General features: G+C 39.4%; 1 protein-coding gene across 1 annotated transcript in view; it reads right to left on the minus strand.

Moving 5' to 3' along the window:
• LOC310938950 (voltage-gated delayed rectifier potassium channel KCNH4-like) overlaps nt 1-15369 on the minus strand; it is a gene marked incomplete at both ends in the record, with an annotated part of 51574 nt that extends 36205 nt beyond the window's left edge. Inside the window, 2 exons of the mRNA XM_083903604.1 lie at nt 1746-1979; nt 15294-15369. Of these exons, the coding sequence (XP_083759730.1) occupies nt 1746-1979; nt 15294-15369 (310 nt within the window). The remainder of the gene's footprint in view (nt 1-1745; nt 1980-15293) is intronic.
• Nucleotides 15370-19002: the final 3633 nt, after the last annotated feature.

Raw genomic sequence — 19002 nt, forward strand, 5'->3', positions numbered from 1 at the left:
AATATAACATTAAAATAGTACCACAAGCAGTATTAACGGGTTCGAGCTTGAAGCGCGCAAGTCGTTGTGCGCCCACGAGCACCATGAATTCGCTGTCCACGGTGCTAGTTATTATCAACGCCGTCCCTGCGCATGTAGGGCTGTGGAGGCAGAGTAAAGTTTTACTTCCTGTTTAGTGCTTTCCACTTCCTGTTGGGAGGTCACATTTTGCAGACATGTTCGGGTCTGTGGTCTCATATATCAAGTTTTAGGTGGATACAACAATTCCTGTTAGAGCAGCATGGAAAAGTGTGAAACTTATTGTTATCTCCAGAAACCGGGGACGCTGTTTTTTGAAATTGAATATTTTCATATAGACGTCTACAGGGCGGAAGAAGCAGAATAACTTCTTCAGTTTCATTAGGGTTCAACGCACCTTGGTGCTCAAACCCTAATTAATCAGAAATACACTCTATACATTGTGAATGTGGTAAATGACTATTCTAGCTGCAAACGTCTGGTTTTAATGGAATATGTACATAGGTGTATAGAGGCCCATTTCCAGCAACCATCTCTCCAGTGTTCTAATGGTACATTGTGTTAATCATGTTAGAAGGCTATTTGATGATTAGAAAACCCTTGAAAACCAGCACAGCTGAAAACGGTTTCGCTGGTTGGTTCTTTGACGAAAGCATAGTTTGAAGGGCAAAATTATTATTTTGAACAAAAATCAAAAATCAAATCTAATCTTGACTATATTTTCTATTCATTTTGCAACTCTTTTGATGAATTGTGTGACTTTTAATGGAAAACACCAAAAAATTGTGTTACTGGATAAAGATTAATGCTGATACGGAGCTGAAACGCTCTGACCATGCAGTTTTCAGACTAATCATTGCAGTGTCGTGCTTGGATAAAATATCCAGGGAACTTAATCTTTACCTTCTTCAAGCACATGCTCAAGTTATGTTAGATCACTAAGAAAAAACAACTCCATCTGATTGGCCTCTCTTAAAGACACAGCATGTATCTTTTGGTGATTTTCTGCTCTTGTTATTATGCTGCCTCCATTTGGTCTACATAAACAGAATCAAAGTAACATAATTTGTATGCTACGTCATTTTAATACACTTGACTGAGGGAGCATTTGTGTGTATACAGCGACACTGCAAGGGCAGGAGAGGATGAGAAACATGTATTGTGTCAAACTGCTGAACTACCAGGTTTGTGTAGCAGTAGAATTCTGAAAATTCTGAAACTCTTTGTATTTTCAGTCATATTCTAAAAGTCTAACCTGTTTGCAGACATCTCACTTAAGCATAATGTTACTGTTGCCTCCATATGTCTTGACATAAAACTAATGACTTCCTGCGTGCAAATACAGAAATACAGAGGGAGTTGTGTGTAGTTAATTGGCTTATTCAGCATTGTGTGATCTCATTTGTCAATGTTTTTTGCACATTACAGACATTGATTGTCGTTAACATTTATACCATATTAAAAATCCTGCACCACTGCCAAGATTCATAATTCAACGAATTGTAGTTTCATATATAAATAAATAAATAAAACATCACAATTTAAAGGTTCTATCAATAAATAATAAAACAAATATCTAGGGGGGGGAATGTCCTATAATTTCCCCAGACAATAAGACTTTGAAGAACAGAGAAAAAAAGATGATAGCAAAGCTAATTGCTTCATAATCTTGAAGGACTAAAAAAATAATTGTGAAAATAAGAGGCTAATGTTTGCTGTGCACCCACCGTTCTTCTTGTAGAAGTGCACCTCAGCCTGGTACTCCTGTCGGCCCTCCAGAGCCTTCTCCATCAGCTGGGCCACATGCTCGCTGGTGTCTGCGCCGTACAGGAAGTGGCAGCTACAGTTCTTCTGCATCACCTCCGTTCTTGTGAAGCCCGTCAGTTCACAGAAGCCGTCTGAGCAGTAGACGATGGGGTAGCCGCGGTGGCCCTGGGCATTACCCAGCAGGAAATTACTGTCTGTGAAAGGGACATGGAAGAAACAGCTGGATGCATCATGTCAAAGTCTAAAATCCGGTACATAGTTTGTCCCTGAAAAAAAACAAAGTCTGTTTAGCTCTTTTGAACCTGTGTCAAAGCTTTGCAGGTTTGATTTATGACTTCAAAGTAAACATGAATCAGACTTTGGTGTGGACTCTGGTGAAATTAATTTCCCCATGCCACCATCATCAGATTTTAGAGCCGACTTATGTTGCTGTGGTTGTCAGAACTCCCTCCCTTGTGGTTAAGGGAATTGACATCTTAGGCTGCAGATGTTTAGATTAAAAAAACACCAACAAAAAAACAGCTGAGTGAGGTACACAAAGAGCACAGGGGTTAGTTATTGATTCCAGTTTAACTATTGGCTTACTTAATTGGACCATGTGACCCACTGAAAGAATTGACCCATAGATACAAAAATTGACGGCATGACAGAAAAGTGCAGGAAAGCGGAAAAAGAGCCACGAGATTACACAAATAAATGTGAATTCACAGGAACGGAACGATCGATAAACGTAAGGTTGAATAAATCCAAGCTTTATGCCTTTTTACCTTCGGAAAATGCAGGTAAGCTAACCGAAATAAAAAAAGACTGAATTCATCAACTCTCTTATAAGAAAATGTCTTAAATTTGCATACTGTACGCGAGACGGACAACTCAACTTGAATTAAAACAGTCAGATTTCAAGTTTAGAAGAACTGACAATAAAGTAAAACAGAAAATAAAACAAACGGTAAAACAGTAAAGAAAACACCAATACAAGAAACAACAGGAATTAAACCCGTATCTCCTTCCAGAGGGAAGACGACTAAAATCACCGAGAAGGATCGACTTCTGCAAAACACATCTGTCATATATTTTTATAAGTGAGAGCTCCTGTGCCAATTATTTTACCGGCTTCCTTAACAATTTGGGACAGTCTTTTTTCTTTTTTTTGCAGTGAAATACTGCCATAAAAAGAGATTTAACCGAAAATTAATATCGGCTCAATAAAAGATATGAAAATAAAACCATCAAATTAATAGAATTCAGTCTGTGCAGAAAGTGCAATCTCTGCTCTCAGATATTGGCTGTGTTAAGGTCATGCGACTCAACCATTATGAGATTTTCAAAAACTGATGACCATGTCCTTCGTCGAACGATCCTTTTTCTACACAATCTAAGTGACATGGATGGGAAATATGCATAAAGTGACTGACCACACTATATTTGGGATTGTATTTTGAAATGCAAATGAGTAGATGACATTTAAATAACCTTTGGATGTACTGTATTAGAATAAATTAACACACTGAAAAAATTAGGTACAGGATATATTATGAGCAGGTCATTTCTAAATGTAGAATAATTATAAATGACCTTAAATGTAAGGTATTCTTTTACTACAACTACAATTACTTCATAAGAGTGTCTTCCTTTAAAATCTTAATTAAGGCTCTGTGACGTGTATGTCAGATTTAATAAAAAATTGGAATATTGTCAACATCACTTTTTCTCATGTTCTTTCACCTTTAGCCAAGAGGATAATGTCTAATTCTGATAATATGAAGGGCTTTATATTGAAAATAATGTATGATTACCCCATGACCCTAATGAGAATCCATGAGATCCATATCTCTAAATTTCAAATTAACCGAGGAATTGTCTTCATGCTCTTATGCTGAATGTTCCTGCTCATTCAGCACCAAAATACTCTTTCACTATTTCTTACCCTGTTTTCAGCACCATGGACAGTTCAGTGTATATACACATACACATTATAGTGCAGCATTCTTAAGAGTGGACTCTCATCGGCATAAAGAAAAGCCCCTCATCCTCACTTTAACCATCATTATACAGTACATGCCAACTCTTAATGTAAACCCAGTTCTAACCATGACCATCACCTTTAAAAAGTCCTTTAAAGTTCTGAGATCCAGACAAAATGTCCTCAAAAACATTCAAATTCGCCCCTCACAGTCTACTACTACCATGTGCACACACACACATACACACACTGCAGTTTGACGTCACCCTTTTACTCGGTTGCCTGAAACATGTGGCCTTGGTTTTTGCTGCAGTGTGGCTGCCTCCTTTGTTAGACAAATGATTTGGCTACATCTGCCACAGCAGCTACCAGCGGACAACAAAAACAACTTTGAAACACAATCCATTCAAAGCAGCGCCTGTTCACTCAACTCCTGAACATTTCAAAGCCAAGTACAGAGCAGCAAACTCATAAGGGCAAATAAAATAAAATAAGATAATAATAATTGAGACTCCTTCTGACTCCTGCATTATTAGTTTGTTACTGCTTTTGAGAAATTAAAGCATGGATGAGTAGACACCGACCTACGCAGACGAAATAACAGCCTGCAGTTTGAAAAATTACCATAGCATTATTAAATAGACTCTAAATAACATGTTCCCCTTTAACTTTATTTTTGTGGAGAGGGTTAGTGCGAGTCTGCGGCTGCAAAAGAGAGTGAACGCTAGTTGGTTCCACATTAAATGTGTCCATCTTTCTCATTCGCAGTGACAGAGCTTGGACATTTCAGGTGACTGGAAGGTTAGCGATGAGTGTGACTGATTAGCACTGTTGTTGTTTTTCATATTCGTCCGAAGCAAGGTGAATTAGGAATGCAAGCAGTTGCTAGCAGCAGGAAATGAAAACTGTATATATTGTTATTCATACGAGTGTTTTTCCTTAAAATAGGAGGTTGTATTTGCTTATAATCCATCACAATATATTTTATTGTACTGTCTTGTCTAAACTTATAACTTGATAAAATTGTTATACATTTCTTTCTCTCCTTTATCTCACTTTACTCTCCTCTGTCCCCCACTCCTTTCACCCAAACCAGTCGAGGTACATGGCCGCACATCTTTGAGTCTGGTTTTGTCAGAGATTCCTGTTAAAAGGGAGTTTTTTTTTCTCCACTGATGCCTATACAAATAAAATTGAATTATTGTCACCCCTGTATCGGGATATGTATCATATTCTTGCCAATGCAAGATATATAAATCAATATAAATTTTAAGTATTTATTATGTCCTTATTTAGCCGGATCACTCCACAGTCAATTATCTGGATTTATATAATGTTTTTCTCCTCTTTCAGTTCATTTGAGATTTGTCATTCACACACATACAGTAATTCACACTCTCAGCTATAAGAAATGCAACGTTCAGTGTCTTGCTAAAGGACACTTGGGCAAACAGACTGAGGGAGCCAGGGATTGATCCGCCAACCGTCTCATAAGTAGACGACCAACTGCACCGCTATCTTCCCACATACAGTCTATTTACTGCAGAGTTATATCAGTTCGGATTGATTGAGAAACTATGCATGAACCGTGGATGTGCAATGTTATACTGTATATCAGGGCTGCACAATCACAAAATAATCTGAATCACAATATAAGATATTAGATGAAGATAACAGTGTTTGGATGGGATTCTCCGGTGCAGCCGGAACTCCATGGTCCAAAAATCTTGCTCTTCAGAGGAGAAAATGTGTTTTGTTTGTTGAGACTTTCACCTATTGACGAAAATAACAATTAAGGTGACAAAAACATATGTCAAAATGATCGCAAAATGATTTTTGGCCATACCGAGGGGGCTTTCTATTATTTTCCGTTGTTCATGCTCAGGCGTCGGCGCTCATCACACAGAAACTGACTCAACTGAAGACATCAGACTCCGAAAATCTCTGAACGCCAAGCAAAGAGGCAGCCCAGAGACAGACTTGTCAGAATTCTACAGAGAGCAAACCCAAGGAGGAGGAGTATTAAGCAGCTGCGACCGCACTTTCTACAATCTCGCATTTTAATTGGCCAGACTGAGCAGAAAGCAGTCCATAGGGGATGTCTTTTCTGAGTGGTGACAACCTTTCTTGGGTGTGCAGTGAGCAGCAACTAAATTGTCACTGTGGAATTAAAGAAAGAGACAGGCATTAGTCGGATCCATCAAGAGGGAGTTTTTTTTTTTTTTTTTATGGCTAATGCTACTACTGTTTCCCACATTTCACTACATGGAAAATTATCTATTTCTATTAGCAGTGTGGTTTTAATGAAGAGAGTCCAATAATTGGTTTTCTTGCACGTTAAAAAAAACAGCTCCACAAATCTGACTTCATCTTTTCACATTGAAATCAACCACCCAAGAAACAATGGCTGAACAAAATGTGATCATCCATGATACTCTTTGGGGCGGGAGAAAAAAAAACAAAAAACATGCCCTCCTTTTTTTATGTTCTAAAAATTCGTGACTCTTCAACTCAGTGAGCCAGGAAGAGAAACTGCATTCATCCTTTGGTTTATGTAACGTTCACCTAAGAATAGGTATATCTCGACTCAGCATCCCTAAATCGGTGCTTCAAATAGGTCAAAGGCAGGTACAGTCGTAAATCACTTTAGAATGATGCACATAAACCAAAAATCCGGTGAGGGGGAAAAATACTTTCTTGCTGCAAATGCAAACTGCTTCGCACCGAGGATTAGATTAGTCACCGGAGTTATCTGCAGGATTCAGAGAAGTTTCATTCATTCTTACATTTGAAAGTTGTTTTTTAGGAAGTCTTTATTATCATGAGCTAAGAATATTAAGTTTCATGCCTGCACAAGTAGCTGAATCCAGTGGCTGTATACATGTCCTCGTATATTTCCTATAGCACATTTAAAAAACTACGCCAGCTGACCAAAAGTGCTGCACAAAGGATGCAAATACGAAAATAGAAAGAAAATAACATTAGAAATAAAATACACGCAAAAATAAATGATAACAACATCATAAGGAGAAAAAAAACATTAAAAATTGGATACGAATACACATTAAAAACCACTTTCTCAACCGGAGCAGCAATCCAGTGAGAAGAGATAAGTCTTCAGAAGTTCTTTTTCTTTGGCCTAAGGACTGGGAAGCTCTCACATAAAGGTATAGGAGCTGTCACTAAAAGCTTAGCATAAAGACGAAACAGGGGGAAAGCTACACTGGAGTTGATCTCAAATGTACTGTCATTGTGATATCAACATGCTCAATGTCGTCAGTTTTCTTCCTGAACTTCCCTAAAGGTTTATCTACACACTCTGCAGGGAAATGAGGAGTGTCTCTGTAAAACAGACAGACGTTAATGTTCACCTTCACATTATTTGTTATTTACTGTATTGTCATTGCAATATTCAGCCACTTCGGCAAATGACATCCCTTCTGCATGCTTTCGTCATCTCGCCCTCCCCCCAAATTCAGTGACATGTTTCGACTTTCATTTCCAAACAGATTATATATAAAATACTATATTGTATATAAAGTATATATTATAATAATACAAGACAGTATGGCTAGAGAGTGACCAGAATGGACAGGATTAGACATGAGCATATTCAAGACAGCTCAAGTTGAACGGTTTGAAAATACAGTAAGAGATGGAGCTGCTGGGCAGAAGGAAAAGAAGACCACAGTGAATGTTTATGGATGTCGTGAAGGAGGACATGAGGACACTTGGTGTAACAGAGGAGGAGATATGTGGTAGGACAAGGTGGAGGCAGATGATCGGCTGTGGGGGATTAAACAGAGAGGCCGAAAGAAGAAAAAGTTTTCAAACAGATTATAGCTATAGAGCTGTTCTCTACTATGACTCCAGTTATTGTACTCAATTACAAAATTGTTCGTCTTCTGTCTGTACAATGTTTTTTTTTTCTCTATTTCTTTTCCTCTCAGCAAAATAAATGTTCTTTTAATTATTTTCCAAATGCCAAACTATAAAATTGAAGTTGGGTGCATCATCTGTTTCAGAGCAGATAATCGTGTATCTTCAAACCAGTCTTTTCTATGAAAAAAATGTCCCTCTCCATCAGTCTATAATTGCACAATTGCTTCTTCTTTGTGAACATGTAGTCAGCGCTCAGATGAAACCCACTTGAGAAACAGTGTGTGTGTACTTGTATTTGTTACCTCCTTAGGGACCTTTTCTAATAGAAACACTGACCATATCAGGACCAGCAGTCCTCATGGAGACCAAAAACCTAGTCCTGATGAGGCATAACCTCATGTCTGAGGAACTGGTGAAGTTTAGGGCTAAGATTTCAATTGTGGTTAGTTAGGGTTAGGGTTATGTTTTAACTGGTTATTGTTAAGGTTAGAGATGAGGCTTTGGTTAGGCTGGCAAAATGAGAGGAACTCAATGAGTCCTTTAAAGGATAGCTGTGCGAACCTGAGTGTACATGTGTTTGTGTGTGTGTGTGTGTGTGTGTGTGTGTGTGTGTGTGTGTGTGTGTGTGTGTGTGTGCGTGTGTGTGTGTGTGAGAGATTGTGACAATGCCTCAATTCTTAGCCATAATCCTCTCAGGGATATTGCTACGAGTGGCCGCTCCGCTGCGCCAGCCTCCTTAATTACACATCTGTGCCGACTCGCAACAACTGTAATCTGACATGAAAACACTACATGCTACCCTGCTAGCAATGAGCAACATGCATTGTGTCCACGTTGCACACGCTCACGAGCGATGTTGCAGAAGCAATGAGGTCCATGAGGCTTGGCCTCTGCATCAGCAGCTAATTACCACCCAGTGGCATGTAATTACTTATTGGGAGCAGATGGGTGAGAGATGCGAGAAGTGGACTGGCAAGGAGAAAGGTCACTGGTGTGATAAAGCGCCATGAGGAAAATCAGTGCAAACCTTGTTTTTGATATCAATTATTGATTGGATTTTTTTTTTTTTGGGTGACAGAAACAACATTTGGAGAAGTGATTACCGTATTTAGAGCTTTTTTGACAAATGATGTTTCTTGAACTGCAATTACAGTATGAAGCGTCTTTATCACAAAAACAGTGGACGGTGCCTCGCACTGACTCACACCATCATTCACACACCGATGGAGGTGGAGCTGTCGGGTAAGGTACAGACTGAGGTAGGGATGGGTATTGATTCAACTTTTTCAATACAGTATCACATTTAAAAATGATATTGATTCCTGAAATACATTTTTGGTTGATACCAACATACAGTATATTCATTAAACAACTGCCAGCCAGACAAAACACAACACAACACAAAAACACTCTTTGTGGAATGAGCTTCGTCTGTGGTCACAACTTCCTGCACTAAAATGGTAAGTATTTATATTGTGCTTTTCTGGTGACTATTCAAAGCTGCTTTACACTATATTTTCTGCCATTCACCCACACATTCATAGAGCACATCTATCACGGCACAGCTGTCAGGAGCAACTTTCCCAAGGACACATTAGACACGTAGAGCCAGGAATCAAACCCGCAACCTTCCAGTTGAAAGAGGACTCGCTCTACACTCTTAGAAATAAAAGTGCTAAGTAGAACCATATCAAGTTCTTCAGCTTGTCCTCATAGGAGAACCCTTTTTTGCTCCAGGTAGAACCTTTTTATAAAGGTTCCACCTGTAACCCATTTGGAGGGTTCCACCAAGAACCCTTTTGATCCCCTTTATTCAGGAAAGGGGTTTTAAAGGGTTCTCTGGATCAAAATGGTTCTTACTGGAACCATTAGTGTTACCAAGAACCCTTGAAAAACCCTTTCTTCAGAAAAGGTTTTTTGAGAAGCAAATGGTTCCAGGTAGAACCTCAGCCCTTGAAGAAGGACCCTTGTGGAACCATTTTTTCTAAGAGTGTACCACCGAACTACTGTCGCCCTACTACCACTACTCGTGACAGCCAATCAAATGCACTCGGAAAGATTTATCAAACTGACATTGCTGATATTAACTCTTTAGATATCAAAATTTGAGATGGAATGAAAAAAGTTGTGAAGTTCGATACCAAGCCCTAGGTGTGAAAGGACCGGGGTTTAAATCTCCAATCACCTGTGAGAAGCTCAGCATCAATGAACGATTTGATACAGTCAAATCATGAGCTCGGAAACTCTAAAACTAAATATCAGGAGCTTCAAACAAAGCAGCAAAGGATGACGCAAAAGCTTGTGACTGCAGCTCCCCATTAAGACCTGCTTGTCAGCTATAGGTAACAATGTGCACCTTGAGGCTTCAGTTTGACTGTTCTTTCTGTCTTCCCTTTGGTTCTTTGGTTGCCTTTCAACACAAAAGTGTTCAGGGGGGAAAATAAACTGGCTTCTTATCTCTGCCTGCAGCTGCCCTGTGGTTGTACTGTCCCACAGGGTGAGCGCCGCTGTCAATGTGAAAACACCGCGAGGGAGGTCGTATAAAGGGGCTGGGGGGGAGATTGGAATGGACACAAAGGACAGACGCGTATGTTGTAAAACACAAGCACACACGTAGATACACACAACGGACATTAGCGGAGAGGAAGCACATCCCCCGTCTCGTGCATATGAGTTGTTACCATCAGGCAGATGGTACGTGGTGCCGTCCATCTGAACCAGTGGGGCTCGCAGATCATTTGGGCCAACGAGTTTGTCAGTGCTGAACAAACTGTGATACAAATCACAGAGTCTGTGACAAATCTGTGTGTTTGTGTGTGTGAGGATGCACTTTGTAATATATAGGGCACTTAAACGGGTCTACTTGTGAAGTTAATTGGTGAAGTTAATGTCGTGTGTGGTAATATAGTAACTGTTTCTAGCAGATGTTGTCAAAATCTGGAATATACGTGTTTGTTTGCTGAAGTAAATTTGATATTCCGAAAGGACTAATAAATCTGTCTATCCTTCCATCTTTCATCGATGCATCTCTATCTGTCCATACCAGACGTTTCAAAGTCACAGCCCGTTTGGCATCATGAATGTGTTTTGTTGTTATTTTGTAAAGTATTTATTTTTATATATCAATACACATTTTGAAATTCTATGAAATGCCTTCATGAATGTTTTTACGATATACTGCGATAATGTTGTGATATAATTTTAAACTAACACCGATTCTGAACACTAGTATTTCCCAAAGTATGACTGATATAAATGATACTTTTTATGTAGTCATAATTTTGGACTGTATTTGGCTGCTCAGTCAGCACTGGTGTTTTCTTCTGCTTTGATAATTTAAAAATCAAGTCTAAATGTAAATCTCACATGATGCAAATTTGAATAATTAAAAGCATTTGGCTAATTAAGCTTGTTTATCTATGTTTATGAACACGGCGTCATGAAGTGTGAGGAATTGTGGCACACAAAAACAGTGTGATGCCTGCATATTCAGATTTAATGTCAGAAATAAATTATTGATTAATGGCCTGACATATTTAGTATGGAGTATTTCAGAAAATTGAGATTACGAGATACTTTTAAAATAAAAAAATAAAAAAAGGTGAATATTGCGAAATTATTCCCGAGAGGAAAATGTGTTGTCTTGGTAGCATTTTTCACACAAAGCCAATCACTCATTCGCCCCCCCAGGTCTTTTGAGTTTGAAACTCCTGGTTAATGTGTATTATTCAGTGATGGAGCGAACAGAAAAATGGAAGGTTATTCTTCTGTGTAACGATAAACAAAAACACGTGCCCTGCTGCTTTGACCTGGAGCAAAACACAACTCCTCAACACCCTGACCCTGATCTTTGACCTCTGATAATTTCTCTCTGGGGATCAATTGTCACAAACAGTAAGTCTCGTGACATTGCTATGAGCTGTGCAGCGCCGTGCCGTGCCATAGGTTACTGATTTAACCTGTTGTGACATTTGGTTGATTGTGTTGGGAGTCTATATCCGCCATAGACGAGTCATTTCCTCAGCTGCCAAACTGTTCAATTAAAATCCACTTTAAATTTGCTTTCAGTGTTTATAAATGCTATTACTAAGGTCAAGCACGGTCCAGTTATTGTGTTGAACATTTTTATTAATAACGCACACTCAGATTACCGCACTAAAATGCTGCACAAAGCATAACGACTGATATCCAATATACTGTAGTGTGGTGTAGCTTTGAATATGCTTGCTGTGATAAAAATGTGGCCTTGTTTTGCATAATGGAAACAATCAGAGTAAGTATATAATTTTTTATGAATATAAGGTTAAGTTTGTGCCTTTGCTGAAGTGACAAGGTTTGGCATTTTGGACAGTGTTTGCCAGCATAGCTGCTCAATCAGTAGTTTTACTCAGACTGAACCAAATGTGTCTTTTAAAGCCTGCATAGAATAATAAACGATGTGTTAATATCTTTGTGTACACATGTTATTATTAAATCTTGTTTTCACAAGCAAGTTAAATGGATTCATTCGGCACAAATGTAATCTGGTGTAATTCAGGTTTGGAGGCTGTATCGCAGAGCGCTGTCAATCAGTGAGCGTCATATTTTGCATACATGGAGATGTAAATAATGGAATACACAAATAACTGACTGATACAAATTATACATACCGTAAAAAAAAACATTGTAGAATAATTTTGGCTGCTCAGTCAGCGGTGGTGTTTCCTTTTGCTTTGATGCTTTGAAAGCATTTTAATGAGTCCAAATGTAGAATTAATATTGTGCAAATTAGAAAATAATGAATCCATTTGACTAATTAAGCTTGTTTTTCCGATGTTTATGAACATTCTGTTGTGAAGTGTGAGGAAATGTGGCAAAAAAAAGATGCAGTGGGATTTCTGTATATTCAGATTAAATGTCATAATAAATGAATTCCTGTCCTGACTCCATATTTAGTATCAAGTCTTTCAGAAAGTTGCGATTATCAGCTTCTCAAAACTATTTTTTATGATTTGTTTGAGATACTTAACTTAATTAAAAAATATATTGGAAAATCATAATCATACCTGAGAGGAAAATCTGTTTTCTCATTTAACTGAGCCTAACAGGCATACTTGGTAGCATTTGTCACACAAAGATCCACACATTTGAAGACATGAAATGTGTTGCTGCTGTTGGTTTATATGCTGCATCCTATCAAACCTGACTGAGAGAGCATTTTGTGAGTATACAGCAGCAGCACAGGGCATGAGGAGTTTATCCTCGTAAACTGTTGTACACTTCTGAAACTTTTTGTGGCCCCTTCTTTGTGTTTTCAGTCACACTCCCAACTGTTTGCAGTCATCTTCCTTTATTAGCTCAATGTTGCTGTTGCCTCTGTCTTGGCATGAAACAAATCACTTCCTGTGTGCAGCATGGGAATAACACAAGATCTAAACATCCCTACTGAGAAACATGTGGAGTCATGTGGAGCTCGCAAACTTATTTGACAATGGTTTGAATCTAATGGACGTTTGTTTATATTTAAAAAAATAAAATAAAAATAACAATAATACTACAGACTGCAGCTTTAGTTGAGCTTTAAGAAAGTGGTTCAGTACATAGTTTCTACACAAAAATGGAAAGCCACCTTTGGCGATTGAGGTGATATTGAAAAGGAATCCCAGGTGCACAATAACACATTTTGAGGTGCACCTTTCTGAAACAAGTCGATTTTTAAACATTCTCAATCGAAGAGGGTGTTTTTTTTCTCTGAAGCGGGCCATTTTATTTCCTCAAAGACCGAAGTATGCGAGCATCATCCATGTCAAGTGGCAGGACCCCGTTGCCTTGGAAACAAGAAGGAAGCTATTTTGACTAGTGGGCATGCTACCACTCCTCTATGAGCCGTGGCCTTATGGCTTTGAGAAGTGGCGTAATGTGGCAACATAGCTGACAACATTCATCTGCTGCACTACATGATATTTGACACTTAGAGAATGAAGAATAAAAAAAAGTTTTTTTCAAACATAAAAATGTGAAATCTACTCAGCTGTCCAGAGCGAAAACAGAATAAGAGGAACAATCAGCAGATCACCACAAAGTGTTTATGCTGCCTTTATTATCACTGAGTGATAAATGTTGCACATTTTCTAATCTGTAAAACAGTGTTGCACATTACAACAGACGCTGAGCCTGAATGCTCCCTCACACAGTGAGGTCAGAGAGGAGGTTCAGCCAGAGAGCAGCCCTCTGGAGTTGGCAGGGAGACCGAGTTTGGCTCAAGGACTCTCCAGCAGCTCAGCTGCAACATGAGGACATACTGAATTCTGTGCTAACCATCTCGTACCCGGATTCCTTGTGTTCATATTCTGCACTTAAACAACCTTCTTGATTTCCATGTTGAAGGACCAGTGTATAAGAATTTGTGACATCTAATGGTGACACTGTAGATTGCAAGAAACAAAGGACCCTTCCACTCACTCTTTACTTTTCTATCAGGGAACTATGACAGTATTCACATACCAGAAAGGTTGAGACTGATGGGGTTTCCATATATCCAGATTTTACATATATATGGAAGTATATATACATATATATATGTATATATACACATATACATATATATACACATATACATATAGATACACATATATATATATATTATTATTGATTATGAGGGAAACAGCGAAAATATTGTATATCCCTATGTGAAATTCACACTATGTCCATTTAACCTGCTGTAGATGACATCGCAAGATGGTGGACTTCTAAGGCCACAACAACCACACAGTTTTTCTTTTTACAGTGATTATACATTTACACAAAATCAGAGAGGGTAGTAAACTCAATTTCTGCCATTAAATCCTCCGAAAGGTTCCACACACACACACACACACAGGGCCTTTAAGGTTACAGTATATTCTGAATTCTGATGGGAACAATCTAGATGAGCAACACACCATTCTCATTAAACGCCTCTTTAGGATCGCAAAGCTAAAGCTGCAATTGTGTACCCAACTCGTCAACATAGTAATATCACCAATCTCACTGCGTTTATTTCAGAAAGTCTACCAAAAACCCAGCTCAGAGAATGTCTGGGGAGAAAAACAGCCGGTCATTCAGCCCGCTGCCACTGACAGAGGGAGAAAAGGAGAGATCGACAAGCGAACAAACACAGACGTCCCTACGGTATTTGTTTACAACGAGCCACAACTTCCCCTGAGGTGGCACAAGGTAACAAAACAAGAGGCACAAGCCAAGCAGAAACGGCAGCACACACAGCTTAGTGGCTACAGCGGATGATTTGCTGAGAGTTGTTGCTGAGTTTATAAAAGACAGATGACACATGACAACAGGATTTCGGAAGGTCAAGTCTCTTCGTGTGAATTCACTGTAAAAGCAGAAGCAAACTTTTCCCTTTACATCCCTGCACGACCAACAGTAGATGTTGCCTGGGTCAGTCAAAGTTGTGCTGTTTCTAGTTCAGACACAGAACATCAGACCTGAGGACACATGCAGCTTGCTCATATTCAAATTCAAGTGATTTTAATAAATGAATTTGCTTCTGCCTTTTCAAACTAGAGCATGTTGCAACCTGCAAGTAACGACAACCACGCTCAATAATTTATTGTTACTGATGATTCGAAAGTATCTTTTACTGTCATTAGATAGGATATGATAGGAGTGTTTCCACTGTACTCACGGGTGCCATCGAAGCGTGTCGCGATGGTGTCCAGAAAGGTGTTCTGGGGGGCCAGGAGGCCCTTCATCACTGGCATCTTGGCCCAGATGTGGGGCAGCCAACCGCTGGCTTGAGGTCACACCATCCCAAAATTGGAGCAGGTGGCTTCCAGGGGCACTCAACAGGGGCAGGAGGAGACTGTGAGGGTGGCAGTCCAGTCACTTGGACACACATTTACAGTAAACTCATTAACTACCTGTCTCCAAGCGATGCCTCTCCCAAAGACAGCAGAGCAGCCTGGGGAAACCTGAAATAACTCACTCCACCAATGAAAAGGTTTAAAGTGAGAAATTAAGAGTAGCAATCACCGGCAAAAGTCAGCAAGGAGGGATCTGGTCCTGATGACGATGAGATCCAGACAGCTTCTGATCCATCAGCCCAGTTGTTGATTGTCTGCTCCTCTTACTCAAAGAGCTCCTTCCAGCAGCAGCGTGGAAGAAGTTATGCTCTATATCACCTCTGTTTTCCATTTATAAGTGGACCAGGAACCTGATCTGCAAGACAAAGAAAAAAAAAGATAGGGCATGTGTCCACACCTCTTTCATCCGTCAGCTCAGCACTCTGTCAGGATGCTGTGGCATAGTGCTCTGGAGCTTTCGCTCCCTCTCTTTCTCTCTCTCACCCGCTCCTGCTTCCATCCACTCTTGTGATAGCCCAGCCAATGATATGCTGGCATCCTCTGTGGGGACCTGTTTCCATCTGTGGTAGAGAGTAGAGAGAGGGAGAGAGGAGGAGGGAGCAGGGAGAGAGGGAGGATGCTTTCGGAGCAGGTGACAGCACCATTACACCACATAGAGCTACTATCAGCACATGGCTTTTGTGTGCATGTCTGCAAATCAAGGAAAGATGGATTACCTGCATTTCAGTCAATGCAGCCTATTGTATTCAGCCAGACCATGTGGTATTGTGCTGTACTGTCATGCGAGTCTGACTTAAGGGGAAATTGTGAAAGTGTGTGTGTTTTTTTTAATTGTTTTTTTCTTCTTACATATTTACTTTGTGGTGGCGCTGTATAAGGTTGATGTTGAATATATATATACTTTTTTACTCTCTTGCTGGTCTCTACAATCCTTGACAATATCCGCATGAGAGAATTAAGGCTCTGGGGGCAAAAGCTGCTAAGAGCGGATTAAAAGGATAAGCCTGGAGATGTTTTTCATGAGGACTTGATGCTGAACGCACCAAAGACACATCACATCTTATCTCACTTTGACCCAAGCAAACAGCACAGCTTAGCTGATACAGCAAACACCTAATGACGATGCTCAGCAGTTCATGACATTTATTGTCCAATTTAATAAACATGTTCTTATTTTACATTAAACAGGGAAAGATTAGCCTATTCTTTTCACTAGAGATGGTCTGCAGTTTTAGATGTAATGTAATGATGTTAATATGGACTCAACTTTTGGCAAAAGAGGTGCCAAAATGGGCCGGAAGACTGTGATGATAGTGTCCACTTTAATTGTGACTGGAGGAGGTTATGAACGGGAGGGAAAGTCTGAGTTTTACTCAATTGCAAAGCTGAATTGTCACTGTGATTTATGTGCAACTTCAGGTTTTGTAGCCATCACCTGAATAAAAACCATAAATAGAACAATATATCACTGAATATGGTGTGTGTGTGTATATATATATATATATATATATATTACTCTGTTCTTTGTTTTAATGACTCATGGGAGTGGTATGAAGAAATGCAGCTGTGACATAATAGGTTCTTATTCTATGGCAGTGCCTGCAAGAAGAGAAAGGGGAAAACAGATGTTCACATTACATTTCCTCGACCATAAATCAAGTGCAACTTAATGCAAATCGGGAGTCAAGTAAACAAAATCCGTGACGAAAAAAAAAAGAAGCAGAAATACATTTCTGGTTGGGCGAAGGTAATCTTGTGCGAGCGCTTCCTGAAGCCCACAAAGTGAAGATTATAATCTTTTGGCTGAAAAATAACTTTCCACTTGACATGATCGAAGGGCCTCGCGGCCAACTGCAGATGTCTGCGCTGAGAAGAATCAGGTCAAAGAAGCGGTGGGTGACAATGACACGTGCACTGGCACTTTATCTGCGCCGGCATTAAACAGAAATTCAGACACAAATAACAAGGGAGGGAGCAGGTGGTGATTCTGATCAGAGGCAATGCTGTGTAAACTGATCATTAACAGCCTGTCAGTCAGAGAAATCCACAGAGAAGAGGGAACTGAAATGCATACATTCATTCATCAGTCCATTAGACAGAGCAGGTGAGCTAGATTTGGTGAAAAGGAGGGGTAAAAAGATAAATAGTGAAAGTACAAGTGTGTCAGACTGCACACACTAGCAGAGTATTCTCCCTGCTCTCAGATCCTATTCAAGCCCTGGCAGCCCTTCACTGTTTATTTATTTTTAATGGCCTCTCATTGTCCTTTCTTCTTGTAGTCCATCCATCTCCGCTTGTCTCTAATAAAGAGGCTTATTCATTAAACATGCTCACTATCTACACCACAGTCTCATACAACAGAGTGACACACAGGCAGCCAGGTGAAATTTTACCCCAACTACATTTCCCATAGTTCCTAACGTATATGTAAATATGTGCTGGAGGGGAAACACGCAGGGGCATCACTTCAATTTAAAATGTGCCACTCCAGATTTGAAATACAAAATGAATGAGGTGTATCATTATTTACGAAAGCCATTCAAATGTGTTTACCGTTTCAAACCTGAATGAAAAACCCACAGCACTAATCCTGACTTGAACTGTGAGATGGAGAGTTAAGCTTTATAGCCGGCATCATTCACTCAACATGCAACATTCCCTCCCTCTCAATCAAACACGTCCTTCCTTTCCTCAGCCAAACCATTGAGAAATCAGGCCTCGCCATTCTCAAATCTCATCTGTTTACACTGAATTAACTTGCGACTGAGCAGATGTGCTCCGAAGCTCCGTGTCTGTGCTTGTGCGCAAATCCTCTCGGCACGTGGCGGAGGCAAACAGAGTGTCTCCGCAAATAGCAGCTCAAAGAAAAGAGTCTGTGTGTGAATAATTCAAATGAAAATAGTCACATCGTGGACAAAAGTAATTTACAGTATCTGTGTTCTCATTATTCCCCTTTAATGTTTAAAGTTTCTCCCACTGGTTGAACAGGATTATTAAAAAAGAAACCTCTACTTCTTACTGAATAAACAAAAGTATGTAAGCGTAATACAACATATTGTACATATTAAACAAAATATCCCACTTTTCTGTTTACATTTTCAACTGTCTTGAGAGAAATTATTTTAATGTGTATTTTTAGTTTTAGCTTTAAAGGTTTTTCGAGTTTTTTTGATTTATGTGTAAATATATAATCAGTTTTAATATCACAGGAGCCTTTAAATGTTAAGTATGTAAGTAACCTCACCAATGTGCTTGAGAATGTGAGAAAGATGATTTCACTGAGGTAACCATAGATTAAACGGTTTAGAGAATAAAAGCCAAGACATCAGCCTTTAGTTCTTTACATAACATTACATTACATTGCCGTCTCACGCAAATGCCATTTGTTTTGAAGCAAAATTGCCGAAATTGGATGTTACTAAAAATATTAACCCACTTTTTGAATGAGGGACCCTGCAGGAGAAAGAGCACCTCAGGCAACATGTGAAGGTAACATGCATTCATGAAAAGGCATGTTCAATGGGTAGCTCA

Source organism: Microchirus variegatus (genome assembly GCF_963457635.1).
Source record: "Microchirus variegatus genome assembly, chromosome: 17".
Classification (NCBI taxonomy): domain Eukaryota; kingdom Metazoa; phylum Chordata; class Actinopteri; order Pleuronectiformes; family Soleidae; genus Microchirus; species Microchirus variegatus.